Below are 27,863 nucleotides of genomic sequence, written 5' to 3'. Positions count from 1 at the left end.
TTCCGGTTGTCAAAATATCCTTCTTTATTTCATCACAGGATGTTATGTAACACAGTTTCTTGAACATGGATTTAACTGGTAAAGGCAGATGGTGTTTTCCGGTCTCTGTGTTTATGCTGCTTCCTCCCCTGTTGCCCCATCAAATATTTGAGGTTTGTTGGGATTATTTCTGACCAGCCAATCTGCCAGCCAAGTCTTCGGGGGAAAATCCACGACAAAAAACTGAATTAGTTGATTCAGAAGAAAAAAAGCAAATGTAACGTGTACTAATGTTCATAGTGCATATTTGAATGCCCACATTTCTCATTCCACCCTGATACTTACAAAGGGGTCGACAGGCTTCTGTTTGCAGAGCTCAGTGAGTCCGCTGAGCAGCGTGGGGCTCACAAACCTGCCCAGGTAGTCTTTGGCTGCCTCTCCCATGGGGATGGGCTCGATCACAGCTGGACAGAGAGAGGGAGGGACCGACACACGGGTGTATCAGAGAGGAAATCAAAGGGGTATAACACACACTGAGCACAGGGAAACCCCCTCCAACTTCTATTTAACTGTTGTACTGTCTGTGTGTGTATGACACTCCATGCACTCTAACTCAGGTTGTCATTGTCAATGTAAGAACTTGTATTAAATGGTTTACCTTCGATAAAATAAAGGTAATCACAGGTGCTGAAGAAAAGTAAATATTCAGTGTGTGTGTGTGTGTGTGTTTAACTCACAGTTGGGAAACATGAACTTGATCTCTCTCTCGGCTGAGGAGAACGAGTCGCTGCCATGCACTGCATTCCTCAGGTCAGAGGTGCCATACTTGGCTCGCAGACTTGGGGAGAGATACAAGATGCACATGTTAGCTTACAGTAGAAGTGCTGAGTCATACAGGGAACACATACAGTATTGTGTAGTACACATACAGTATTGATTGAGCACATGTACAATCACTCTGTACTGGTATGCATATATACAGTAGGTAGGCATTAGTAATAAAAGAACTAGGACTACCGATATTTGAACTGGATGGACAACATTTTAAGAGCATTGGACCAGTAACCAAAAGGTTGCTGGTTTGCTGGTTTGAATCACAGAGCAGACTAGATGGAAAATCTGTCACTGTGCCCTTGAGCAAGGCACTTAAACCTACTTGCAGCTCTGACCTATCTGTACAATCCTCTTCCTTCTGACTGACTGACCATTCTGGGTGAGTCTCCCTGGCCTTGGTGCAGTTAACAGGTCCTATGATGGTCTTCCAGTGGGCGATAGCCTGATCTCTGGCCAGAGCCAGGGCGATGATGGGTCCAGAGCTCATGAAGGCCGTTAGGCTGGGGAAGAACAGCTTCCCATACTGCTCAGCATAGAAGTCACTGCACTGCTCCGGACTCAGCTGCAGCTTCCGTTTCTGTCAAAGAGCAGTTACACAGACACACATTGTCACATACAGCAATGAATGACAAGTGTACACGGCAGACGTTGACCTTGCCTGATCACGACTGGGGATCTACCTAACGCACCGCACCCAATAATCCAATCAATCAAGTTTGTTTTGCCCAAGTCCTCTATCTATGCCCTTTGGCTGATTACTCTGTTTCACTCATTTTCAATAGTAACCTCTGCTCTGGCCAGAGGAAGAGTACCCAGGAGAAAGTAAACCCCTCTTTGTATTTACACATTGACAGTCACACAAACTGCTTGCTAGCTGGACGGTCACTGCATGTGCAGCATGAATGTTTGTGATCAACAGCTATGCTGCATGTCTCAAACAGTTAACACCAACCTGTAAAATTGTGAACCCAGATCGGAGAATGATGTCCTCAATCTCCTCAGCTTGGTGTATAGCATCAGGTTTGATCAACGCGAGAGTTCTCTCAACATAAATCCGAGGAGAAGGCATCTGATTCTTTGGAGTTTCATAATCCATAACGTCAGCGCTTGTAAACAATCTTGACAAAATTAAAACATGGATAGGGGACGTTGGAATTAACTTGAACACTTTGCAAAGCTCGATTTGAATGTTAAGGTCAAATCAAAACATTGTTTATTGTCTAAAGCTGAGTCTGGCTTAGTTGTAGCCCAACCAGCCGCAACGCAAGATGGCGCCATTATTATTTTTAAGATGACAAAGGACGTAATAGTAACAGCGCCATCTTGCGGTCGGTTGGGCTAGGTTTGGCTCAATGGCAAAACCTGGCAGTCTGATGCTAACGTTAGCTAGCCAATTTAGCTACATACCGTATGTTAAATTCCCAATTGGATAAGGACGCTTGGCAAATTAACAAGCGTTCAAAGCAGAAACATCAGTCTGAGGAGATGTTAAATATTTTTACTAAAAATAAAAAAAATCATGCTTGCTATACAAACCTTTTCAGAGACAAGTTCATTCACATCGACGTCGTTCGCACTGTTGCTAGGATACCCTTCTACGGGAAAAGATTTGGACAACTTTCACAAGTCCGTGGAGAAACAAAGGCCATGTCTAGACTTGACAGTTCATGCAGTTTAATATTCGGAGTTCTATCATGTAATTCCGAACGCGTCATGCATCTACACTTAAGTGTCCGGATTCCCTTCTCTCGCGCTATATTCAAAATACCAGTATGTATTCTGCAAACGGTGGAACAGGCTAAATATGCTAAACACAACTGATGGCAGTAGCTAACTAGCCAACTAACCCAGCAAGTAGCTCTAAAGAGATAGCAAACTGGTTAGCATAACTCCAGCCAAACAAAATTGTTTCTCTAAATACTAGGTAGCATGATGCCAGCAAACAAGTTCCTCACAGGTAGGTATTTCCTAATATTATGAACAGGTGCCCCGTTCCCATAACCAAGTTCGAGACAGGTGGGAAGAGTGCTGATGACGTCGCAAATTGCGTGCATTTCTGGTAGCCCCGAATCCCCAGACCACCTCCGGAAGTGGTCAGCCAGATCTGAACACAAAGCGACTTGTGCGTCTAGACCAGTCTTTTCAATGCGATCTTAGAATTCTGATAGGCATGTAAGTGTAAAGCATAGACATGACCAAAGGCTCAGCATAACTACCATGAATGTGTGGATAGTGACCAATGATTTATTCAGCATTTACAGTAAGAAGTTTGACAAAATGAGCCAGATGAAGTTACCAATCTTATGAACTATATCCCAGATGTCCAAATTTGTTGCAGCCAAGACAGAATTAAAACCCAGTTATTACAAAATATAAACATGCCTGCATCAAATTGTACAAACGATTTCAACAAAGTTCATTTAAAACTGTATTTTATTCATCACTGAATCTGTGAAAAGGTCCTTATCGGGTTCCGATGGTAACCTGCCACACTCGGATCAGGTTATCGGTGTAGCCAGCAAACAGGGTCTGTTGAGAGACAAGAAACTAAGAAAATGTCCAGAAAATGCTAAACTAAAAAGATATGAAAATTAATCAAGAGTATGTGTTTTCAACCATTCCAAGTGTTAAGGGGCATGAATATGTAGTCGTTCCTGTACCCATCATTATTGCAGGACTTGTCGTCAGAGCCGAAGCTCAGGCAAGAAATGTCACTTTATAATCACAGGGCAAGGCTACAAAGAACTCCATCTGACACAGCTTTCTAAGAACAGACTGAAGTAACATGGCCCTGTTCTAGAAGTCCACCCAGGGTTCTAAAGTTCTGTGGGATGTGATGCAAATGGACATATCATACCTGTCCGTCAGCAGACCAGGCCAGAGAGGTGCACTGTGGGGGCTCGGCCTTGCTGTTGGTGCTGATCACCTCCTGTCTTAGCTCATCCACAATGATCTTACCCTCCAGATCCTGAAGGGAGGGGAGATTAACATGAGAACAGGATTGATGGAGGCATGGGTTTGGACCAACTCCTATTTAAATGACGTGAACATGGTAATAATATTCTCAGATCCAAAAATCCAGATGTTACAGAAATGACAGTTAGCAGAGCTCAGAAACAGCCTCTTTATCATCATAGACATAAGATGGCATTGGAATTTCCATCATCGCCCCTTGACAAAGTTTGAATAGACAACACGAAACTCTTTCAACCAACACTGTTTATCTATGCATAGTCACTTTACCCCTACCTACATGTACAAATCACCTTGACTAACCTGTACAACCACACTGACTCAGTACCACTGTATATAGCCTCATTAGTGTTGGTTTATTTAGTAAACATTTTTTTAACCAACAATGCAGTTAAGAAAATAGAAGTAAGCATTTCATGCTAAGGTCTATCTATACCTGTTGTATTTGGCACACGTGACAAATAAAATTAGATTTGAACAGCACCATCAGTGCTGATGTGTTCTGGGAGTAGGAGTCTTACCCAGATCTTGATGCTTGGGCCGGTGGCGGCGCAGAGCCAGTATCGGTTGGGGCTGAAGCAGAGGGCGTTGATGTTGTCACCACTATCTAGGGTGTACAGGTGCTTGCCCTCGTTGAGGTCCCACAGCATGGCCTGACCGTCCTATGGGGGAGAATGGGGCTCAGGGTCAAAGGTCAGCCAAATGGAAGGCGCAAATTAAACATGCCTGCTAGCTTTAAATGGTAACTGACATGCAATCAAGTGTTGAGTCCATGGTCATTCATTGGGGAGACACGCCATCAACAAGAGCCCTAAATTACAAATCTCAGTGGACAGGTGTAAGTGAACTCTCGAAAGTGCTGGTTGCGTTCAGAAACAGCCTCTTTATCATCATAGTGAAACAGACAGCATGAGAATCCATCACTACTTTGAAACCAGCACATTCTCTCTATGCTATTTCTCAATTACTCCAATTCATACCACTGAACGGTGCATCAATTTAACCTGGTCACATTGACCAAGCAAGGGTAGAACTGTTGGTGAACGGTTTGAACTTTTTAAATCTATATTGTAAAAGTAAATATTTGTAAAATGCTTTCATCATACCTTTCCACCAGAAGCGCAGAGGGAGCCATCGGGAGAGACGGTCACTGTGTTCAGGTAGCCAGTGTGGCCAATGTGGTTAGTCTTCAGCTTGCAGTTGGCCAGGTTCCACACCTAGAAACAGAAAGGGGTGGGGGAGAACGTGAGTCAGGGTACATTAAGGGAAATGTAGTCTAGGTGTTTCAACCATTAAGTGTTACAAACATTGGATGAATGTGCAGTCTAGGTCCTGTACCCATCATCATTGCAGGACTTGTCAGATCCGAGGCTCAGGTGATAAAACTCAACATTGTAGTCAAAGGGCAGGAAAGCACCATTTATCCTTAAAGCTTGATTTTACTACATCTACAGCAACCGAACCCCTCAAGTACCTAAAAATCTCAACTTAGTTCAATAAGGAACGCATCCCACTATCCTAGTGAGTCACAAGTGATGTACACGGTCGTCTGTACCTTGACCATCTTGTCCCAACCACAGGATACGATGATGGGGTTGCTACTGTTGGGGGAGAAGCGCACGCAGGACACCCACTCAGAGTGACTTTCATCCTGGATGGTGTACTTGCAGACTCCCAGGGTGTTCCACAGCTTGATGGTCTTGTCCCGGGAACCAGACACGATCTGGCGGTTGTCAGCAGAGAAAGCGACGCTCAGGACGTCCTTGGTGTGACCCACAAAGCGGCGGGTGGTGGTGCCACTGGAAGGAAGAGGACAGTTGTGTAAAGGCCCATGCTACAGATGACTAATAACATCTAATGGTGTTGTTCAGGTCAACACTAGAAAAACCAAGGCAGCATATATATACACACACACACACACACACACACACACACACACACACACACACACACACACACACACACACACATACATATAACCATGTCAAATCTTTCACAGGTAAGAGCAGGTTGCGTTCAGAAACACCCTCTTTATCATCACAGAGATACAGCTGGCATTGGAAGTTTCATCACCACGTTGGAACCAGCATTTTGACTCTCCGTCTACCTACAGAGGGTTTTGTTCCAACTCTGCAGAGACAAATTATAAACTAATCCTGGTCTATAGTTTAGACCAAAATCATTTGAATCAAACAACTGCCTGCACACAATGTAGCCCTCCAGGACAGGAATGACCCATGCCTGCACACAATGTAGCCCCCCAGGACTGGAATGACCCATGCCTGCACACAATGTAGCCCCCCAGGACTGGAATGACCCATGCCTGCACACAATGTAGCCCTCCAGGACTGGAATGACCCATGCCTGCACACAATGTAGCCCCCCAGGACAGGAATGACCCATGCCTGCACACAATGTAGCCCCCCAGGACTGGAATGACCCATGCCTGCACACAATGTAGCCCCCCAGGACTGGAATGACCCATGCCTGCACACAATGTAGCCCTCCAGGACTGGAATGACCCATGCCTGCACACAATGTAGCCCCCCAGGACTGGAATGACCCATGCCTGCACACAATGTAGCCCCCCAGGACTGGAATGACCCATGCCTGCACACAATGTAGCCCTCCAGGACTGGAATGACCCATGCCTGCACACAATGTAGCCCCCCAGGACAGGAATGACCCATGCCTGCACACAATGTAGCCCTCCAGGACTGGAATGACCCATGCCTGCACACAATGTAGCCCTCCAGGACTGGAATGACCCATGCCTGCACACAATGTAGCCCCCCAGGACTGGAATGACCCATGTGTAGTTCAGGGAAAACCCTAAATGAAGCTGAACCATCACCCCGCCAACCCCCGTCTCTAGACTTACGTGGTGAGGTCCCACAGACGGAGGGTTCCATCCCAGGACCCTGACAGAGCGAACTGTCCGTCTGAGGAGATGACGACATCACTCACAAAGTGAGAGTGTCCCTTTAGGGCGCGTTGGGGGATGCCATAGTTGGTCTCATCACGGGTCAACTTCCACATGATGATAGACTTGTCTGGAAAAAATAAATAATGCAGATTAAATATTTAAATTCATTAAACGGTAGCGAATGCCGTTGAACAGGGGTTAGTGTCTTTAGAGGTAGTGTTGATATTTTCAAAACAATAGGTAGGCCTAACTAGTTGGCTAACGTAACATGATGTTGACAGAAGCAGCAAGCGCATAACCATTGAAATTGTACTACTAGGTAACGTTAGCCATGTATGTAGATCCGTGGGGCGACGCACAATTGGCATAGCGTCGTCCGGGTTAGGGAGGGTTTGGCCGGTAGGGAGGGTTTGGCCGGTAGGGATATCCTTGTCTCAGTATGTAAAAAATGTTTAAAAAAAATGTATGCACTCTACTGTAAGTCGCTCTGGATAAGAGCGTCTGCTAAATGACTAAAATGTAAAATGTAAATGTATGATAAAGCTAGCTAAGTAGATACCTAGACAGCCGACTACCGGTATGTTGCCTTCACTGACAGCCACGTAAATTCATACAAGTTTCAATCAGGAACATGTAATCAGTTTCTATGTTAGTTACAATTAGATTAGCAGGTCTAGAAACGCAGGTTTCATAAAATGGTCTCCCGAACATTTTTGCCACTTGGCGGTGCACGTGGATGTCAGCAAAGTTGACCTTTGCTGCTAAGGGCTAGTTAGCTAGTAGTCGGACGGAAAACTTATTTGGAGAGCAGTTTATCCACTAGCCATCGCGTTTTTGAAGCGCTTAGTACAACGTGCCACCTAGATTGATCTGACTCAGACTGTTCAAGCAGTCGCGACTACACATCAATTAAAACAACCCAAGGCTAACATGCTAGGGGTTAGCCATATTGTCGTCCATCGTAGCGGGCGGAGAAGGGCTTACCTCGGGATGCAGACAGAATCATATCAGGAAACTGAGGGGTAGTGGCGATCTGGGTGACCCAACCATTATGCCCCTTTAGGGTCCCCCTTACTGTCATCTGCTCGGTCATTTTGGCGACGTTTTAGTGTGCCTTTTTTAAGGATCGATTTAGATTAGTTTGAGGGCTAGGTTTCCCTAGATCCTCTCACATTTAGGCACAGAGAAAGAGGAAGTTCTGACCCGGATGCAGATCATTTGAGGGGCCGATCGCGCGCAGAGTACACTGGGAGAACAGTTCCAACCCCTTCCTGCCCGTGCGCTGATTTTAGTTTTTACCCGGATTGTACTGTTCATGTGAAACAGTAGTAGAATAATATTATTTGCAAGGTTGAAGAGACCATTACAAAGCTATAATTTAAAGCATATAGTCAATGTTTTTACATATCAAATCACATGAAATGTATGCATTTATTCTTTTTTTATAACACATAATTTGAATAGGTAGAAATCATTGAAAGTAGCAATCTTGATATGGATGGTGATAATCCCAAAAAGTGATCCCAAAAATGTATTACAGTTACATAAATGTAAAGGCTGTAAAGGTGTGCCATGAAATAGGCAATCAGCAACTATCAGGGCTCAACAGTGAGACCATTTTACTTGTGCATGCCAAAAATATTTTGCTAAGCGACCTGGTATTTTAATTTAGGAGCACCAGTGTGCCTAGAAACTTTAAAGATTCTTTAATACCTCAAATAGTTGTCAATGTGCTCCTAAATTTCCTTGTGTGTGCCTACATTTTTCAACTTAGGCAGACATGCTCCTCCTTTAAAACAAGGTAATGTTAGAGTCATGGTTATTAGTAGGCCTAATGATTGCAGTCGGAATGTGTTATGGTCCTCTGCTCTGAATAATGCAGTAGGCCTACATTTCCTAATGCAAATTCATATTCCTCCTAATTATAAACCTATATAGCCTATTTTTATAACTAGAGGAGGGTAACTGAACTGATCAATGTGGAGACAGTCAGCCTTTGTGAGATTATAAAAATAACTTTTAGTTCTGAGATTTCATTGGAATATAATTGCAGAAAATGGTTTAGAACAAATGACCAGAAGATGTTCAAGAAGGTAACAGTATATTTTAGGGAGTTTATTTCAGTCTACATGTTGAATTGACCAGATTTGGCATAATACAGAGATAACGATAGCAGTTACAAAAATAGCTTAATTCTTTTACAACCAAATACACAACCAAATTAACAAACTCTAATTCATCTAATTCTTTTTATGAAACACACCAAACTGTTCTCAGACATTGTGTCAATAATGGATGGCAAATATTCCTTAAAAAAAGAAAAACTGATGATATCTGCCAAAGAAATAAACACATGTAATATTGCAGAGAAACATCAGTTTGTTAAAGGGCAATTCCACCACATTTCAACCTTATTCATTATCTCCAGTACCATATCAGTGTCTACATATGTGAAAACAGTGTGTTTCTATGATATGTGGTTACAAAGACTCCCTGGAGTCAAAATCCATCGGTTTAAGCTAGATATATCTTTTTTTTTACTCTTAAGGATTACAAAGATGAGAGGAAAGGCGCTTAAAAGAAGAAAGGTGAAAGAAGAAAGATGAGAAGAAAGGTGCTCTGTGATATATCAGGGTAGGATTAAAAGTAAAAAAATATGTGATTTTCAAAACCTGCAATGAATTCGTAGCCAGAGAGGGTATTTTCTTGTTCCCTACACCACAGCAAATCTCATAGTGTTTGAATATCATTCTTTTTAAATGTGTCATAGGGTAGAACTTTTTTACTTTATATTTTTTTCTACAAAACGTAGAAATGCGCTGTTTTCACATATGTAGACACTGGCATTGTGCTGGAGATAATGAAAATTAGGTTGAAAAGCACTGGAATTGCACTTTAAGGAAGGCACATTGCTGCATACATTATGTCAAATACTAAATTACCTTTAAGGTAGGCACATTGCTGCATACAGTACGTCCAATACTAAATTACCTTTAAGGTAGGCACATTGCTGCATACAGTATGTCCAATACTAAATTACCTTTAAGGTAGGCACATTGCAGCATACAGTATGTCCAATACTAAATTACTTTTAAGGTAGGCACATTGCTGCATACAGTATGTCCAATACTAAATGAGAATGAAAAAGGAAACAAATATGATTGATCACCACATCCCAGTTGGAAATAACACGTTGTGAATGAAAATACTGAAACTTGTGCATTAGTAAAGTACAATATAATGAAAGAATTGCTTATTAACTTCCATAGTCATACATTTCATAGCATAAATGTAGTATAATGAAACTCACAAGTTATAAGCTCCTTATATCAGTCATGTGCTGTTGACATTGAAATGGTGTGTGTGTGTGTGTAGGGTTGATAGAGAACCATACAAGAAGACTAAACACAGAGTGATCGAGCACCAAGAAGATAGATCTCCAAAAGACAATCCATAAAGTTAGAAAGAAATATGTAAATCAGAACAAAACCGTCAAATGAAAAGAGATCAAAATCTGTCTTTCATGATGTGATAATGTATAAAAAAACAAGTAGGTATAGTTAAACCAACCAACAATGACTACCTTTTTGTCAAGGTGTGCCAATGTGTACCAATGAATACAACTATTGTTAAATCAATGACTTTGGGTACATTATTGTACTTCAGTCCGAATGTACTAAACTCATTGGTTAAGAAAAACAAACAAACAATAACATTTTATGTCAGCAGCAAGAGTCCATACTGTTGTTCAGAAAACAGTATTTCATCTAAATGTGTTTTTAGCTAAGGTTAAGTGATAATCCTTCAATATACTTCAAAACTGTACTGTCAACACTGTCAGAAAATACTGATGTGATATTTCTAATTGACTTATGTCTGATAAAAGCCAAATTAATCACAAAATGACTTCATATTCAAACCTTTTGTTCAACTTCATTGATGGAATAGTGCATATTTGGGAATACTGCAAATTGCTCCAGTTCTGAATTTGAATTTAACACAATGAACTCAGTATGCATCTGTATATTATACAAACACGTCCATGCACAGGAATGCAAATGTAACTCAACTAGAATAAAATAAAACATCACACTTGTTATCACTGCCAGTAAGCCACAAGTAAATGGAAAGACTGTTAGAGACTTAAAGATTTCTCTTCGCAAACTACATACCTCAGTAAATTATTGCCCTAGTGTGCTGGTATGGGAGAGGTTTTCATGATGCTATATAATGCTGTGACTTGTGTTGATCATGCATTTTATTAAATGGAAACACAAAATAAAAGATGTCATAAAAACACTTTCGTCATATCCACAGAATTGTATTACTACTACCACTACTATTATTATTATTATTATTATTATTATGTGACATCATAGGTAAATCCTTGCCTCTGTAGCCCAGAACCAACAGTGAGTGTGATGAATTTATTGGTGAGATCACTCTTCAAGTGAAGGTGGAAATGCAGTGTTCTGTGTTGCCCCGTCCTGGTATGTTTCCATAACACAGGATCTCAGTATTCCGAATGGAACTGAATGGCACAGAACCGTTCCGTCACTCTCTAGAGGTTGTCTGTCCTTTGTGCTCTCATGTCTGTCTGTCTCTCCCATGTCTTCTCTCTGTCCTCCAGACCTGCTCTCCCCTCAGGGCTGAGAGAGAGTGAGACATTTGCGTTTGAGCTTCTGTCTCCTCCTTTCAAAAACAGAGAGAGGAGAAGAGAGCACTGACCTACACTCCTCTGTCTATAACACCAGGAGGTCTGTCCATCCATGGGATCGAGCAGGGAGGAGCAAGCACACACCCCCAGGCAGCAACAGGGCCAGGCAGCAACAGGGTCAGGCAGCAACAGGGTCAGGCAGCAACAGGGTCAGGCAGCAACAGGGCCAGGCAGCAACAGGGCAGACGAGACTCCATTAGTAAGGCAGTCATTACTCACTCTCCCTATTCATCAACCCTCCAGCAACATGTGTGTCTGTCCGTCCATCCGCCCATCAGTCTGTCTGTCTGTTAGGTTAGGAGTCTGTTTGCTCCTATATTTCTCGTACCCGTTGTTGCTCTAAGATGGCTGTGTTCCATTTACTACATTTTACTTCACATCTAAAGTCTATGTGTACAAAAAATATCTGTATCGATCGATATATCCAGTCTGGTTAATACTGTTGACTCAAAATAACGTCCATGATTTTAAAAAAGCTCAATATATTATATAAAACGTTTCCATAAAAAGGCAAAAAATAACAAAAAAGCAATGTAGTATTCAGTTGCAATATATACCATATCAATATGTACAGTGGCCACGCTTGATGTTAGTCATCACTGCAAGAGAAGGAAAGCAGGGATTATAGTGGGGGTCACAGGTCAAGAGGTCACAGATCAAGAACAAACAAAGGTTACTAACGTTAGCAAAGTCACTAGGGCTCTATAATACATGCTTTGTACTTCATCCTAATCATACTCATAAGAGGATTATTATATAACATACATGTTATAATCATACCCCAATAATATTTATTTATTGGGCTTAATACATGCTAATTGGTACAGTAAAATAATCTGAGTTGGGGGAAGATCATTGCATTTTTCACTGTTTATCTTGAAATTCTGGTTTGATTGACAATGTTCTCTCATTATATTGCAAGTGGTTGCAAATGAATGTACTACATATTACTCAGGCAGGTATTAATGAATGTACTACATATTACTCAGGCAGGTATTAATGAACGTGCTACATATTACTCAGGCAGGTATTAATGAATGTACTACATACTACTCAGGCAGGTATTAATGAACGTGCTACATATTACTAAGGCAGGTATTAATGAATGTACTACATACTACTCAGGCAGGTATTAATGAACGTGCTACATATTACTCAGGCATGTATTAATGAACGTGCTACATATTACTCAGGCAGGTATTAATGAATGTACTGCATAGTACTCAGGCAGGTATTAAGCCACACTGGACATTCGAATCCCCACTCACCTTGTGCCAACATCCTGGTATGGGCAGTCCATCTTGCCCCTAGTGGTAACAGAACAAGGGAGGGGTGGTTAGTGGTGCAGTTTCATGTCATGTGGGGTGAAAACACCAAAGAACTTTACCATACCACATGTGTAACGGATGTGAAATGGCTAGCTAGTTAGCGGTGGTGCGCGCTAATAGCGTTTCAATCGGTTACGTCACTCGCTTTGAGACCTTGAAGTAGTGGTTCCCCTTGCTCTGCAAGGGCCGCGGCCTTTGTGGAGCGATGGGTAACGATGCTTCGTGGGTGACTGTTGTTGATGTGTGCAGAAGGTCCCTGGTTCGCGCCCGTGTCGGGGCGAGTGGACGGTCTAAAGTTAAACTGTTACATTGATTCTGTTGACCCGGATCACTGGTTGCTGCGGAAAATGAGGAGGTCGAAAGGGGGGTGAGTGTAACGGATGTGAAATGGCTAGCTAGTTAGCGGTGGTGCGTGCTAATAGCCTTTCAAACGGTTACGTCACTCGCATTGAGACCTAGAAGTAGTGGTTCCCCTTGCTCTGCAAGGGCCGTGGCTTTTGTGGAGCGATGGGTAACGATGCTTCGTGGGTGACTGTTGTTGATCTGTTGTTGTCGCGCCCGGGTCGGGGCGAGGGGACGGACGTAGAGTTAAACTGTTACATTGATGCTGTTGACCCGGATCACTGGTTGCTGCTGAAAAGGAGGAGGTTGAAAGGGGGGTGAGTGTAACGGATGTGAAATGGCTAGCTAGTTAGCGGTGGTGCGCGCTAATAGCGTTTCAATCGGTTACGTCACTCGCTTTGAGACCTTGAAGTAGTGGTTCCCCTTGAGCTGCAAGGGCCGCGGCCTTTGTGGAGCAATGGGTAACGACGCTTCGTGGTAACTGTTGTTGATGTGTGCAGAGGGTCCCTGGTTCGCGCCCGGGTCGAGGGGACGGACTAAAGTTAAACTGTTACACATGCAGTCAGCACATTCACATCCAGACCACAACTCTGCGTAATTTTCATAATAAAACATGCTGATTATAAGATTCCTGTGACAATCCAGCTAGGAGATTACAGATTTCAGAGAGAAAACACATATGGAACAACAGGCTAAGGGAAACAGTGCATGGGATAGAATGAGGGAACAGGCAGACACAGAAAGGTGGGAACAGGTAAAGATACTGTACCAAAGGACAGGGGGGCTCAGGGCCAGAAGGAGGAAGAGGAGGAGGGTTGGACTGTACCCCTTCATCAGAAAGTCCTTTAGTCCCATTAGAACCCTGTCAGCAAGAGCCAACCCACTGTTACACATACTCTGAACATACATCCCTCCCACAGACAGACAAAAACATCCATTGGAAATCATAGAAATAGAGATTAAAAAGGAAAATTGTAAACACAAAGTGGTTACATATTTTATCCAGTCTGGCTCAAATGTCCATACGGTCATGGATGAAAGGTGAAGGTTGACATACCACAGGACAGGGCTGGTCCAGTCCAGGAGGACCCTGCTCCCCCTTCCCGCCCTTCAGACCTCTCTTCCCCATCGTCCCCCGGTCACCCTGCAGAGAGAGAGAAAGAGCGAGAGAGATAGACTCAGTGAGCATAGCCTTGCTATTGAGAAATGACTCTTAAGCTGGCTCTTAAGAGAAGACGGGCTATGAGCACACTGCCCTCAAAATGAGGTGGAAACTGAGCTGCACTTCCTAACCTCCTGCCAAATGTATGACCATATTAGAGACACATATTTCCCTCAGATTACACAGATCCACAAAGAATTTGAAAACAAACCCAATTTTGATAAACTCCCATATCTACTGGGTGAAATACCACAGTGTGACATCACATCAGCAAGATTTGTGACCTGTTACTACAAGGGCAACCAGTGTAAATACAACCCATATTTATGTTTATTTATTTTCCCTTTTGTACTTTAACTATTTGCACATAATGACATTTGAAATGTCTATTATTTTGGAACTTTTGTGAGTGTAATGTTTACTGTTAATTTTTATTGTTTATTATCTACTTCACTTGCTTTGGCAATGTTAACATATGCCAATAAAGCAACTTCTTATGGCTGGGGGCAGTATTGAGTAGCTTGGATGAATAAGGTACCCAGAGTAAACTGCATGCTACTCAGGCCCAGAAGCTAAGATATGCATATTATTAGTAGATTTGGATAGAAAACATTCTGACGTTTCTGAAACTGTTTGAATGATGTCTGTGAGTATAACACAACTCATATGGCAGGCAAAAACCTGAGAAAAATTCCAACCAGGAAGTGGGAAATCTGAGGTTTGTAGTTTTTCAAGTCATTGCTTATCGAATATACAGTGTCTATGGGGTCATATTGCACGTCCTAAGGCTTCCACTAGATGTCAACAGTCTTTAGAACCTTGTTTCAGGCTTCTACTGTGAAGGATGAGGGAATGAGAGCTGTTTCAACCAGGTGTCTGGCAGGGTGCCATGAGCTCACTCAGGCGCGCCCCCGTGAGAGGTAGCTGCGTTCTTTCTCCTTTCTAAAGACAAAGGAATTCTCCGGTTGAAACATTATTGAAGATTTATGTTAAAAACATCGTAAAGATTGATTCTATACATCGTTTGACATGTTTCTACGAACTGTAATGGAATTTTTTGACTTTTCGTCTGGACTAAGTGTGCCTGCGCGTCGTGAATTTGGATTTTTGAACTAAACGCGCGAACAAAAAGGAGGTATTTGGACATAAATTATGGACTTTATCAAACAAAACAAACATTTATTGTGCAACTGGGATTCCTGGGAGTGCATTCTGATGAAGATCATCAAAGGTAAGTGAATATTTATAATGCTATTTCTGACTTCTGTTGACTTCACAACATGGCGGGTACCTGTATGGCTTGTTTTTGTGTCTGAGGGCCGTACTCAGATTATTGCATGGTGTGCTTTTTCCGTAAAGTTTTTTTGAAATCTGACACAGTGGTTGCATTAAGGAGAAGTTTATCTAAAGTTCCATACATAACACTTGTATTTTCATCAACATTTATGATGAGTATTTCTGTAAATTGATGTGGCTCTCTGCAAAATCACCGGATGTTTTGGAGGCAAAACATTACTAAACATAACGCGCCAATGTAAACTAAGATTTTTGGATATAAATATGAACTTTATCAAACAAAACATACATGTATTGTGTAACATGAAGTGCTATGAGTGTCATCTGATGAAGGTCATCAAAGGTTAGTGATTCATTTTATCTCTATTTCTGCTTTTTGTGACTCTTTGGCTGGAAAAATGGCTGTGTTTTTCTGTGACTAGGTACTGACCTAACATATTCAAATGGTGTGCTTTCGTCGTAAAGCCTTTTTGAAATCGGACACTGTGGTGGGATTAACAACAACTTTATCTTTAAAATGGTGGAAAATACTTGTATGTTTGAGGAATTTTAATTATGAGATTTCTGTTGTTTGAATTTGGCGCCCTGCACTTTCACTAGCTGTTCTCAAGTCGATCCCGTTAGCGGGATATCAGCCGAAGGAAGTTAAATTGAATTGAATTGAATTGAGAGAGAGAGAGAGAGAGAGAGAGAGTTAGAGAGAAAGAGAGAAAGAGAGAAAGAGACAGACAGGCAGTGTTGGGCACTAGAGTAGCTCCACTACATGTAAGTCAACTAGTCATTTAACTACATTTTGCAGTAGCATGTTGGTAGTTAAACTAAATAAACATCTTCTTAGTCTTTTCAGTAGTTAATTACTTTTTTGCCATGTAATGGTGCAGCTAACTATTGGAATCACACACTATATTTTCAACCCCCAAGGCATTTCCTGCAAACCCCCCACAAAATTGTATTATATGACATTTAAGATTTAGATATGATACTTTTTCACAAAGTAGTTTTGATGCAGGCCTAGTGAACACATTTTTCAAGGTAACTTTAGTTACTTATTAAAAACGATATTTCTCTTAATGGTAACTTCCTGTAGCTCAACTTCTTCCAGGGTGAAGTAATTGGTAGTTTGGTAAACTATATTTTCAGAGTAGATTCCCCAACACTGAGTATTCCCTGTAGGCCTAAAACACCCAATATAACTGATCACAATCATCAAACAAGAAGATTAGATGAATCAGGTACAAATCCTGGGCCAAGCTGGTATAGTGTAGGTTCAATGACTATATACACTGAGTGTACAAGACATTAGGAACACCTGCTCTTTCCATGACATAGACTGACCAGGTGAATCCGGGTAAAAGCTTCGATTTCTTATTGATGTCACTAGTTAAATCCACTTTAAATCAGTGTAGATGAAGGGGAGTAGACAGGTTAAAGACAGATTTATAAGCCTTGAGACAATTGAGATATTGATTATGTATGTGTGCCATTCAGAGGGTGAATGGGCAAGACAATATTTAATTGCCTTTGATCGGGGTATGGTAGTAGATGCCAGGTGCACCAGTTTGGGTGAAGAACTGCAACGCTTCTGGGTTTTTTAAACTCAAAGGTTTCCTGTGTGTATCAAGAATGGTCCACCACCCAAAGGACATCCAGTCAACTTGACACAACCGTGGGAAGCATTGGAGTCAACATGGGCCAGCATCCCTGTGGAATGCTTTCGACACCTTATAGAGTCCATGCCCCGACGAATTGAGGCTGTTCTGAAGGCAAAAGGGGGTGCAACTCAATATTAGGAAGGTGTTTTTAATGTTTTGTACACTCAGTGTATTGTAGACCAGTTGTGTTCATTAAGTATGTACTGCATGTAACACATATTGTTGGAACATTTTGCGAGTAAGCCAACAGTTGTTCATGCTTTAGTATCTCCATCAATGTCATTGTGGAGGAAAAGTGGGCCACCATTTTTATCAGGACTTACTGGGATTTTGAGGTTGAGAACTCTGGACCATGCTTACTTACTTACTTACTTTATTGTCCCCATGGGGAAATTTTGTTGCAGTGTCATGTACACATTTAAAGTGGCGTTAAATACAAAACAAGATTGACAATACAACTTTCAATAACAGTCACGCACCAATAAATAAAATAAAATTTAAAATTTAAAAAAGAAGAAAAGACTAGCCTGCTGGCCTTACGGGGTCAATGGGAACATTTGCCCGAGCTATTTAAGAGGGATATCACACCTGGCACAAATGATTGTCTCGTTCTATTTTTCCTGCTGAGGGGTGCCCTATACCTGCGCCCAGAGGGGAGTAATTCAAAGTCCAGGTACAGGGGGTGACTTGGGTCTAAAATGATTTTGTGAGCCTTACGGAGGGCCCTGACCTTAACAATCTCATCCAGGCCTGTCTGTTTGACTCCAAGTACCTTGCTTGCTGTGGTAATAATCCTTCTCAGCATGTTTCTCTGACTGACAGTGGCATTGCCAAACCAACAACCACAATCTGTGTGTCTCAGTGTGCCTATAGTGTTTTTAAATATATATGAAAAACATGGGTTCACGGTAGGCCTATCACAACATTGAATTTTAAGGAGAAAGCAAGTGCATGATCCCACATGAAATATGGGAGTTCTTTTACATGCTCCGGAGTTAAGAATGTTGTTAGCTTATATCGAGAGACCAAAAAGCTTGTCTTTATATTTTGGTTAGGTCAGGGTGTGACGAGGATGGGTATGTTAGTTTTTGTATCGTCTAGGGTTTTTTGTATGTCTAGTGTTTTTGTAGGTCTAGGTGATTTGTATGTCTATGGTGGCCTGATATGGTTCCCAATCAGAGGCAGCTGTTTATCGTTGTCTCTGATTGGGGATCATATTTAGGTAGCCATTTTCCCTTTGGTGTTGGTGGGTTCTTGTCTATGTGTAGTTGCCTGTCAGCACTCGTTTGTATAGCTTCACGTGTCATTTTGTTATGTTGGTTAGTTGTTCAGTGTTCATTCTTTTAATAAATAAGAATGTACGCATACCACGCTGCGCCTTGGTCCGATTCATACGACGAACGTGACAGAAGAACCCACCATAAAAGGACCAAGCAGCGTGTTCAGAAGGACGTGGGACGAGATTTTGGACGGTAAAGGATCCTGGACGTGGGAGGATATATTGGCAGGAGAGGATCGCCTACCATGGAAGCAGGTGGAGATAGCGCAGGGGGAACGGTGACGATACGAGGGGACACGGTTAGCACGGAAGCCCGAGAGGCAGCCCCAATAAATATTTTTGGTGGGGCACACGAGGAGATTGGTTGGAGTCAGGTTGGAGACCTGAGCCATCTCCTCGTGCTTACCGTGGGGAGTGTGTAACTGGTCAGGCACCGTGTTATGTGTTATGCAGAGATGCGCACGGTGCCTCCAGTTCGCATTCATAGCCCGGTGCGCTCTATTCCAGCTCCTCGCATTTGCCGAGCTAGAATGGGCATCCAGCCAAGACGGATGGTGCCGGCTCAGCGCTCCTGGTCTCCAGTACACCTCCTTGGACCAGGATATCCTGCGTCGGCTCTGCATACTGTGTCTCCGGTGCGTCTGCACAGCCCAGTGCGTCCTGTGCTAGCGCCTCGCACTTGCCGGGCTCAAGTGAGCATCCAGCCAGGACACATCTATGCTCCAGATCTTCAGTGCGCTTCCACAGTCCAGTACGTCCTGTTCCTGCTCCTCGCACTCGCCCTGAGGTGCGTGTCCCCAGCCCGGTACCACCAGTGCCGCCACCACGCATCAGACCTCCAGTGCGCCTCCACAGTCCAGTACGTCCTGTGCCTCCTCTCCGCAATCGCCCTGAGGTGCGTGTCATCAGCCCGGTACCACCAGTACCGGCACCACGCATCATGCCTCCAGTGCGCTTCCACAGTCCAGTACAGCCTGTGCCTCTTCCCCGCACTCGCTCTGAGGTGCGTGTCCTCAGCCCGGTACCACCAGTTCCGGCACCACGCATCAGGCCTCCAGTGCGCTTCCACAGTCCAGTACGTCCTGTGCCTCTTCCCCACACTCGCCCTGAGGTGCGTGTCCTCAGCCCGGTACCACCAGTTCCAGCACCACGCATCAGGCTTCCAGTGAGCTTCCACAGTCCAGAGCTTCCAGCGACAGTTCCCAGTCCAGAGCCTCCGGCGACAGTACCCAGTCCAGAGCTTTCGGCGACAGTACCCAGTCCAGAGCTTTCGGCGACAGTACCGTCCAGAGCTTCCGGCGACAGTTCCCAGTCCAGAGCTTCCGGCGACGGGCCACAGTCTGGAACCTCCGGCGACGTTCCACAGTCCGGAGCCTCCGGCGACGTTCCACAGTCCGGAGCCTCCGGCGACGATCCCCAGTCCGGGGCCTCCGGCGACGATCCCCAGTCCGGGGCCTCCGGCGACGATCCCCAGTCCGGGGCCACCGGCGACGATCTCCAGTCCGGGTCCCGGGTCCCAGTCCGGGTCCCGGGTCCCAGTCCGGGGCCTCCGGCGACGGTCCCCAGTCCGGGGCCTCCGGCGACGGTCCCCAGTCCGGGGCCTCTGGCGACGGTCCCCGGTCGGGGGCCTCCGGCGACGATCTGCGGTCGGAGGCCTCCAGCGACGGTCCTCGGTCCGGGGCCTCCGGCGACAGTTCCCGGTCCGGGTCTCCGGCGAAGGTCCCCGGTCGGGGGCCTCCGGCGATGATCCGCAGTCCAGAGCCTCCGGCGATGATCCTCGGTCCGGTTCTACAAAGGCGGAGGGATCAGCGTAAAGAGGGAGGGCTGCGTCCAGAACCGGAGCCGCCACCGAGGGTAGATGCCCACCCGGACCCTCCCCTATAGGTTCAGGTTTGCGGCCGGGAGTCCGCACCTTTGGGGGGGGAGTACTGTTTATCGTTGTCTCTGATTGGGGATCATATTTAGGTAACCATTTTCCCTTTGGTGTTGGTGGGTTCTTGTCTATGTGTAGTTGCCTGTCAGCACTCGTTTGTATAGCTTCACGTGTCGTTTTGTTATTTTGGTTAGTTGTTCAGTGTTCATTCTTTTCATAAATAAGAATGTACGTATACCACGCTGCGCCTTGGTCCGATTCATACGACGAACGTGACATAAGCATCAAAGAACATCACCATTGAACATTCCCAGGTCATCATTGAACATTCCAATGTCAATTGAGTTGGTTGTTGATAAAGTTTTATTCAATGCCTGTGGTATACCATGTATGTCCATTCTAGTAATCCTAATTATATGGTCTGGAAATGTGTACCACCTGAACCAAAACCTGACCCTCAATTAAGACATGAATCCTTTCCGAGACAGCTCCTTAAAATACCTGGGTGTGCCTGTGTAACAGTATAGCTTCCATCCCTCTCCTCGCCCCTACCTGGGCTCGAACCAGGGACTCTCTGCACACAGACAACAGTCACCCTGGAAGCATCGTTACCCATCGTTCCACAAAAGCCACGGCTCTTGCAGAGCAAGGGGAACAACTACTTTAAAGACTCAGAGCGAGTGACGTCACCGATTGAAACGCTATTAGCGCGCACCCCGCTAACTAGCTAGCCATTTCACATCGGTTACACTTGTAGAGGCACAGTGAGACAACCGGGGTATTTGGTTGGGGCTCATTGACAACATCCAAAGGAGAAGGTGGAGATACAGTAAAGGAGAGAAAGTTGCAGAAAGGAGTAAACACTCCACATAGACAGACAGACACTCCACATAGACAGACAGACACTCCACATAGACAGTATATTTAAATTACCTCAACACTCAGAATGTTCTTTAAGCAGTCTATTGGTCAGGAGAAACTGAGATCCACGCATAGCAATATATTACTATATGCAGTAAAGTTACCTCTATGGCCACAGTCACTGTATTCACTAGCATTAGCTTGAATGCAGAGCCAGACACTATTCTATAACATTAGCATTGAGACTTCTGATACTGAATGGACCCCAAGTCTTGTTTGGATGCATACGCCACCTCAAAGCAGTGATGTTGTTACTATAGAAACAACTACTGTTTCTTCCACTTTCAGGTTCCCAGATGCCACAAATGAGTTGGTCTGAGTGAGGAAACAGCCCCCTATACCCCACACTATACACCTCCTATAAAAACAGACCCCTATACCCCATACTACACACCTCCTATAAACAGCCCCCTATACCCCAGACTATACACCCCTCCTATAAAAACAGACCCCTATACCCCATACTATACACCTCCTATAAACAGCCCCCTATATCCCATACTATACACCCCTCTTATAAAAACACACCCCTATACCCCATACTATACACCCCTCCTATAAAAACAGACCCCTATACCCCACACTCTTATTATTTGTATTATTTCATTACTTTCATTGAAGGCATAGCCACAAAGGCAAACTAGACTAGCACAGTGGTTGTCACATCACAAAGACTTCAAATACTAGAGAGGGAAAATGGGATTTGAAACACTCATGCAGGCATCATGACGACGATGAGACAGCCTACAGGAAGGAGGTCAGAGACCTGGCATGGTGGTTCCAGGACAACAACCTCTCCCTCAACGTCAGAAAGACAAAGGAGCTGATCATGGACTACAGGAAATGGAGGGCCGAACACGGCCCCATTCACATCAATGGGGCCAAAGTGGGTCGAGAGCTTCAAGTTCTTTAGTGTCCACATCACTAAGGACCTATCATGGTCCACACACATCAACACAGTCGTGAAGGGGGCATGACAACGCCCCTTCCCCCTCAGGAGGCTGAACAAATTTGGCATGAACCCTCAGATCCTCAAAAAGTTCTACATCTGCATTATTGAGAGCATCTTGACTGACTGCATCACCGCTTGGTATGGCAACTGCTTGGCATCCGACCGCAAGGCGGTACAGATGGTAGTGAGTATGGCCCAGTACATCACTGGGGCCAAGCTCCCTGACATCCAGGACCTCTATACCAGACAGTGTCAGAGGAAAGTCCTAAAAAATACTCCAGCCACCTGACTGCATCATAGACTGTTCTCTCTGCTACCGCACTGCAAGCGGTCCCGGAGCGCCAAGTCTGGAACCAAAAGGCTCCTAAACAGCTTCTACCCCCAAGTCAACAGCTAATCAAATGGCTATCCGGGCTATTTGCATTGACCCCCTTTTTTGCACACTCACTGGATCCTACCTACACACACACAAAATACACTCCAACACACACACACACGCATATTGACTCCACAAACACACACTCTCAAATATACACGATTTCCCTCTTTACATACGCTGCTGCTACTCTGTTTATTATATATCATGACTGCCTAGTCACTTTTACCCCGACCCACATGTACATACTGTATTACCTCAATTACCTCAACTACCTCGTACCCCTGCACATTGACTCGGCACTGGTACTCCTTGTATATAGCCTCTTATTTTTTTTTATTGTGTTACCGTTTCTTAGATTATTTTTGTTATTATTGTTTGCTAATTTAAAAAAAAGCCTTACTTTTAACTCTGCATTGTTGGAAAACAGCTCGTAAGCATGTCACGGTAAAGTCTATACCTGTTGTATTCGGCGCGAGTGACAATGATGCTGTGTATTTTGGTGGCCATATTTACAGATCATCCTGTCACGACTTCAACCGAGGCAGGCTCTCCTTCCCGTTCGGGTGGCGCTCGGCGGTCGTCGTCACCGGCCTACTAGCTGCCACTGACTCTTTTTCCTCCCCCTCCTTATGTGTTTATTTGTTACACCTGTGTTCAGTTAAGTGGGTAATTAGTATGGCTTTATTTGTCAGCCAGCCCGTAGGCGTCTTTGTGCGGGATTATTACTTTGTAACCTTTTGGATTTCGGGAGTGGAGATTGTATTTGTGGACTGGGATTGTGGCTCGTGTCGTTGGACCGAACCGTGTATGTTCACCCAGTTCGTCCGTGTTGGACATTGTGTTGAACAGTTGGGGATTAAAGACTCAACTTATTGAAGCTCTGCTGTTTCCTGCGTTTGACTTCGCACCCCCCCCGACACCCAGGTCGTTACAGAATCCCGCACCTGCAATGGAGTCAGCAGGAGCAGCAGCCAACCCTCTCCCATCGATGGAGGAACGGGTTCTCCACCACACCACCGTCCTCCATCGAATCGGATCCGCCATGGACCAGATGATGGAGAGAATGGAGCGATGGGAGAGGAGTGGGCTCCTCTCTCCACCTTCAGCTCCCCTTCCTCAGGACTCTTCATCCCCCGGCTCCAGCGCGCTCCGTCTTACGCTCCCGAGGGATTATGATGGAGCGGCGGCAGGGTGCCAGGGTTTTTTACTCCAGCTGGAGCTATACCTGGCCACTGTTCGCCCTACTCCCTCGGGAGCGGAGAGGGTGAGTGTCCTCGTCTCCTGCCTAACGGGTCGTGCTCTGGAGTGGGCCAACGCAGTCTGGAATGGCCCGGACTCAGCGAAGGAGCACTACCCGGAGTTTACCCGTCGCTTTCGTGCCGTGTTCGACCACCCCCCAGAGGGCCGAGCGGCGGGTGAGAGACTGTTTCATCTTAGGCAGGAGAAGAGGAGCGCACAGGATTTCGCGCTGGAGTTCCGGACCTTGGCCGCGGGATCAGGGTGGAACGACAGGGCCCTTATTGACCACTACCGGTGTAGTCTCCGGGAGGACGTCCGCAGGGAGCTAGCGTGTCGGGACATCGCTCTTTCTTTGGATGAGCTTATCGACATGTCCATCCGACTGGACAATCTGCTGGCTGCCCGCGGGCGTTCGGAGAGGGTCCTGTGCGTTCCACCACCCAGCGCCCCGGCTCCCATCCCAATGGAATTGGGAGGGGCCGCGCCTAGGGGTACCGGAGGAGGAGGCCTCCCCTGCACCAGCTGTGGTCGGAGAGGACACACGGCCGATCGGTGCTGGGGGGGTCTGTCTGGGAGTCGAGATGTCAGGCGGAACGCTTCTCGATCACCCCAGGTGAGTCAGCACCAAACTCACTCAGAACCCCCTGTTGGTCACATGTTTGTCTCAATTTTTTTCCTTTATTTTTCCCCCTCTTCCCAGCATAGGGCACTAGTAGATTCAGGTGCAGCTGGGAACTTTATGGATCGCGGACTCGCCCGAGAGTTGGGCGTTCCGCTTGTGCCGATAGATTCTCCCTTTCCCGTGCACTCCCTAGATAGCCGGCCATTAGGGTCAGGGGTGGTCAGGGAGGCCACAGTTCCCCTGGACATGGTGACGCAGGGGAATCATAGGGACCGTATCAGTCTCTTTATTATTGATTCGCCTGCGTTTCCAGTGGTGCTGGGTATTCCCTGGTTGGCCCGGCACAATCCCAATATTTCGTGGAGACAGGGGGTTCTCCAGGGGTGGTCAGAGGAGTGTTCTGGAAGGTGTCTGGGAGTTTCCATTGGTGCCACGTCGGTGGAGAGTCCAGACCAGGGTTCCACGGTGCGCATTCCCCCCGAGTATGCCGATTTGGCAATCGCTTTCTGTAAAAAGAAAGCGACGAAATTACCACCACATCGACCGGGTAGGGATTGTGCGATAGATCTCCAGGTTAACGCTGCGCTTCCCAAGAGTCACGTGTACCCTTTGTCCCAAGAGGAGACGTTGGCTATGGAGACATATGTCGCGGAGTCTCTGGGACAGGGGTACATTCGGCCCTCCATCTCACCCGTCTCCTCGAGTTTCTTTTTTGTGAAGAAGAAGGAGGGAGGTTTGCGTCCGTGTATTGATTATAGAGGTCTAAATGCCATCACAGTGGGGTTTAGTTACCCACTACCTCTCATCGCTTCGGCGGTGGAATCATTTCACGGAGCGCAGTTCTTTACAAAACTGGACCTCAGGAGCGCGTACAGTCTGGTGCGTATTCGGGAGGGGGACGAGTGGAAAACCGCATTTAGTACCACATCGGGCCATTATGAGTACTGCGTCATGCCGTATGGGTTAAAGAATGCTCCAGCTGTTTTCCAATCCTTTGTAGACGACATTCTCAGGGACCTGCACGTGCAGGGGGTAGTTGTGTATATCGATGACATTCTGATCTACTCAACTACTCAAGCCGCGCATGTATCTCTGGTGCGCAAAGTGCTTGGCAGACTGCTGGAGCATGACCTATACGTCAAGGCTGAGAAGTGTGTGTTCTCCAAACAAGCCGTCTCCTTCCTGGGTTATCGCATTTTCACCTCGGGGGTGGTGGTGGAAAGTGACCGCATAAAGGCCGTGCGTAATTGGCCGACTCCAACCACGGTGAAAGAGGTGCAGCGGTTTTTGGGTTTTGCCAACTACTACCGGAGATTTATCCGGGGTTTTGGTCAGGTAGCGGCTCCCATTACCTCACTGCTAAAGGGGGGCCCGGTGCGGTTGCAGTGGTCAGCGGCGGCGGACGGAGCTTTCAACAGGTTGAAGGCTCTGTTCACGGATGCTCCCGTGTTGGCGCATCCGGATCCCTCTTTAGCATTCATAGTGGAGGTGGACGCGTCCGAGGCTGGGGTGGGTGCCGTGCTATCACAGCGCTCGGGTACGCCACCAAAACTCCGCCCCTGCGCTTTCTTCTCTAGTAAGCTCAGTGCAGCGGAGCGTAACTATGATGTGGGGGATCGGGAGTTGTTAGCGGTGGTCAGGGCTCTGAAGGTGTGGAGACACTGGCTTGAGGGGGCTAAACACCCCTTTCTCATCTGGACCGACCACCAGAATCTGGAGTATATTCGGGCAGCTCGGAGACTGAACCCGCGTCAGGCAAGGTGGGCCATGTTTTTCACCCGGTTTAGGTTCACGTTGTCCTACAGACCCGGCTCCCAAAACGTAAAGGCTGACGCACTGTCTCGCCTTTACGACACGGAGGATAGGACCACCGAGCCCACTCCCATCATCCCCGCCTCGAGGCTGATAGCGCCAGTGGTATGGGAGGTGGACTCGGACATCGAGCGGGCGTTACGGGCGGAACCCGCGCCTCCTCAGTGCCCGGCGGGCCGTAAGTACGTACCGCTTGGTGTTCGGGACCGACTGATTCGGTGGGCTCATGTCCTACCCTCCTCGGGTCACCCTGGGGTGACGAGGACAGTGGGGAGCCTTCGGGGAAGGTATTGGTGGCCTACCTTAGCTCGGGATGTTAGGGTTTATGTCTCCTCCTGTTCGGTATGCGCCCAGAGTAAGGCTCCTAGGCACCTTCCTAGAGGGAAGTTGCAACCCCTCCCCGTTCCACAACGGCCATGGTCTCATCTGTCCGTGGACTTCCTGACCGATCTCCCCCCTTCTCAGGGAAACACTACGGTTCTGGTAATTGTGGATCGGTTTTCTAAGTCCTGTCGTCTCCTCCCGTTGCCCGGTATCCCTACTGCCCTACAGACTGCGGAGGCCTTATTCACTCACGTCTTCCGGCACTACGGGGTGCCGGAGGACATCGTTTCTGATCGGGGCCCCCAGTTCACGTCCCGAGTATGGAGGGCGTTCATGGAGCGTCTGGGGGTCACGGTCAGCTTGACTTCCGGTTTTCACCCCGAGAGTAATGGGCAGGTGGAGAGAGTGAACCAGGAGGTGGGTAGGTTTCTGCGGTCCTATTGCCAGGACCGGCCAGGGGAGTGGGCGAGATACATTCCCTGGGCCGAGATGGCCCAGAACTCACTACGCCACTCCTCTACTAATGTGTCCCCCTTTCAGTGTGTGTTGGGGTACCAGCCGGTCCTGGCACCATGGCATCCGAGCCAGACCGAGGCTCCTGCGGTGGAGGAGTGGGTACAGCGCTCCAAAGAGACCTGGAGGTCCGTCCAGGAGTCCCTTCAACAAGCTACTAGGAGGCAGAAGAGGAGCGCTGACCGCCACCGCAGTGAGGCTCCCGTGTTTGTACCGGGGGAAAGGGTCTGGCTCTCGACCCGAAACCTACCCCTCCGCTTGCCCTGCCGGAAGCTGAGGCCGCAGTGTGTAGGGCCCTTCAAAGTCCTGAGGAGAATAAACGAGGTGTGTTATCGATTAAAACTCCCTTCCTATTATCGTATTAACCCCTCGTTTCATGTGTCTCTCCTCAGGCCGGTGGTAGCTGGTCCCCTGCAGGACGGTGAGGTGCCGGAGGTCCCTCCTCCCCCTCTGGACATCGAGGGGTCCCCGGCGTACACGATACGGGCCATTCTGGACTCGAGACGCCGGGTGAGGGGCCTGCAGTACCTCGTGGACTGGGAGGGGTACGGTCCGGAGGAGAGGTGCTGGGTACCGGTGGAGGACATTTTGGATCCATCTATGTTAAGGGATTTCCATCGCCTCCATCCGGATCGCCCCGCGCCTCGTCCTCCGGGTCGACCTCGAGGCCGGTGTCGGCGCGCTGCGGGAGCCGCGCGTCAGAGGGGGGGTACTGTCACGACTTCAACCGAGGCAGGCTC

The 27,863-nt window shown here is 46.4% G+C and overlaps 3 protein-coding genes across 4 annotated transcripts in view; all 3 read right to left on the bottom strand.

The window, feature by feature from the left end:
• LOC139581455 (nucleoside diphosphate kinase homolog 5-like) lies at window positions 1–3,085 on the bottom strand. Of its 2 annotated transcripts, XM_071411242.1 has the most exons (7): window positions 2,769–3,085; window positions 2,350–2,408; window positions 1,766–1,931; window positions 1,185–1,390; window positions 717–817; window positions 325–443; window positions 1–195 (listed from the first exon to the last, which is right to left on the bottom strand). In XM_071411242.1, the coding sequence occupies exons 2-7, from the start codon at window positions 2,367–2,369 to the stop codon at window positions 112–114; spliced, it is 696 nt and encodes a 231-aa protein (XP_071267343.1). In that variant the 5' UTR covers window positions 2,370–2,408; window positions 2,769–3,085; the 3' UTR covers window positions 1–111. The 2 variants fall into 2 exon arrangements, with proteins under 2 accessions (XP_071267343.1, XP_071267341.1); XM_071411240.1 differs by having other exon boundaries at window positions 2,350–3,085.
• A 143-nt stretch (window positions 3,086–3,228) lies between these two features.
• LOC139581454 (small ribosomal subunit protein RACK1) lies at window positions 3,229–8,022 on the bottom strand. Its single transcript, XM_071411239.1, has 7 exons — window positions 7,697–8,022; window positions 6,668–6,839; window positions 5,342–5,585; window positions 4,893–5,003; window positions 4,308–4,448; window positions 3,671–3,781; window positions 3,229–3,342 (listed from the first exon to the last, which is right to left on the bottom strand). Exons 1-7 carry the CDS (start codon window positions 7,803–7,805, stop codon window positions 3,277–3,279), a joined length of 954 nt encoding a protein of 317 aa, XP_071267340.1. The 5' UTR covers window positions 7,806–8,022; the 3' UTR covers window positions 3,229–3,276.
• A 784-nt stretch (window positions 8,023–8,806) lies between these two features.
• Window positions 8,807–27,863, bottom strand: part of LOC139581456 (collagen alpha-1(XXIII) chain-like) — a 255,802-nt gene continuing 236,745 nt past the window's right edge. The window contains exons 29-32 of the mRNA XM_071411243.1: window positions 14,157–14,243; window positions 13,869–13,961; window positions 12,698–12,736; window positions 8,807–12,028 (exon numbers count right to left, since the gene is read on the bottom strand). Coding sequence (XP_071267344.1) covers window positions 12,026–12,028; window positions 12,698–12,736; window positions 13,869–13,961; window positions 14,157–14,243 — 222 coding nt within the window. The 3' untranslated portion in view covers window positions 8,807–12,025. The remainder of the gene's footprint in view (window positions 12,029–12,697; window positions 12,737–13,868; window positions 13,962–14,156; window positions 14,244–27,863) is intronic.

This window comes from Salvelinus alpinus, chromosome 7 (assembly GCF_045679555.1).
Source record: "Salvelinus alpinus chromosome 7, SLU_Salpinus.1, whole genome shotgun sequence".
In the NCBI taxonomy this organism is placed as follows: Eukaryota; Metazoa; Chordata; class Actinopteri; order Salmoniformes; family Salmonidae; genus Salvelinus; species Salvelinus alpinus.
This window is presented reverse-complemented; position numbering and strand designations above follow the sequence as displayed.

Excerpts from the sequence above, each read along its gene's own strand:
- LOC139581455 (XM_071411240.1), bottom strand. The coding sequence starts at position 2,369 with ATGAACTTGTCTCTGAAAAG. Across the intron at positions 1,932-2,349 it reads ATGAACTTGTCTCTGAAAAG|ATTGTTTACAAGCGCTGACG; the intron begins GTTTGTATAGCA and ends AATTTTGTCAAG. Across the intron at positions 196-324 it reads AGAAGCCTGTCGACCCCTTT|ACTTGGCTGGCAGATTGGCT; the intron begins GTAAGTATCAGG and ends TTTCCCCCGAAG.
- LOC139581454 (XM_071411239.1), bottom strand. The coding sequence starts at position 7,805 with ATGACCGAGCAGATGACAGTAAGGGGGACCCTAAAGGGGCATAATGGT. Across the intron at positions 4,449-4,892 it reads TCTGCGCTTCTGGTGGAAAG|GACGGTCAGGCCATGCTGTG; the intron begins GTATGATGAAAG and ends TCTCCCCCATAG. Across the intron at positions 3,343-3,670 it reads CCTGGTCTGCTGACGGACAG|ACCCTGTTTGCTGGCTACAC; the intron begins GTATGATATGTC and ends GTCTCTCAACAG.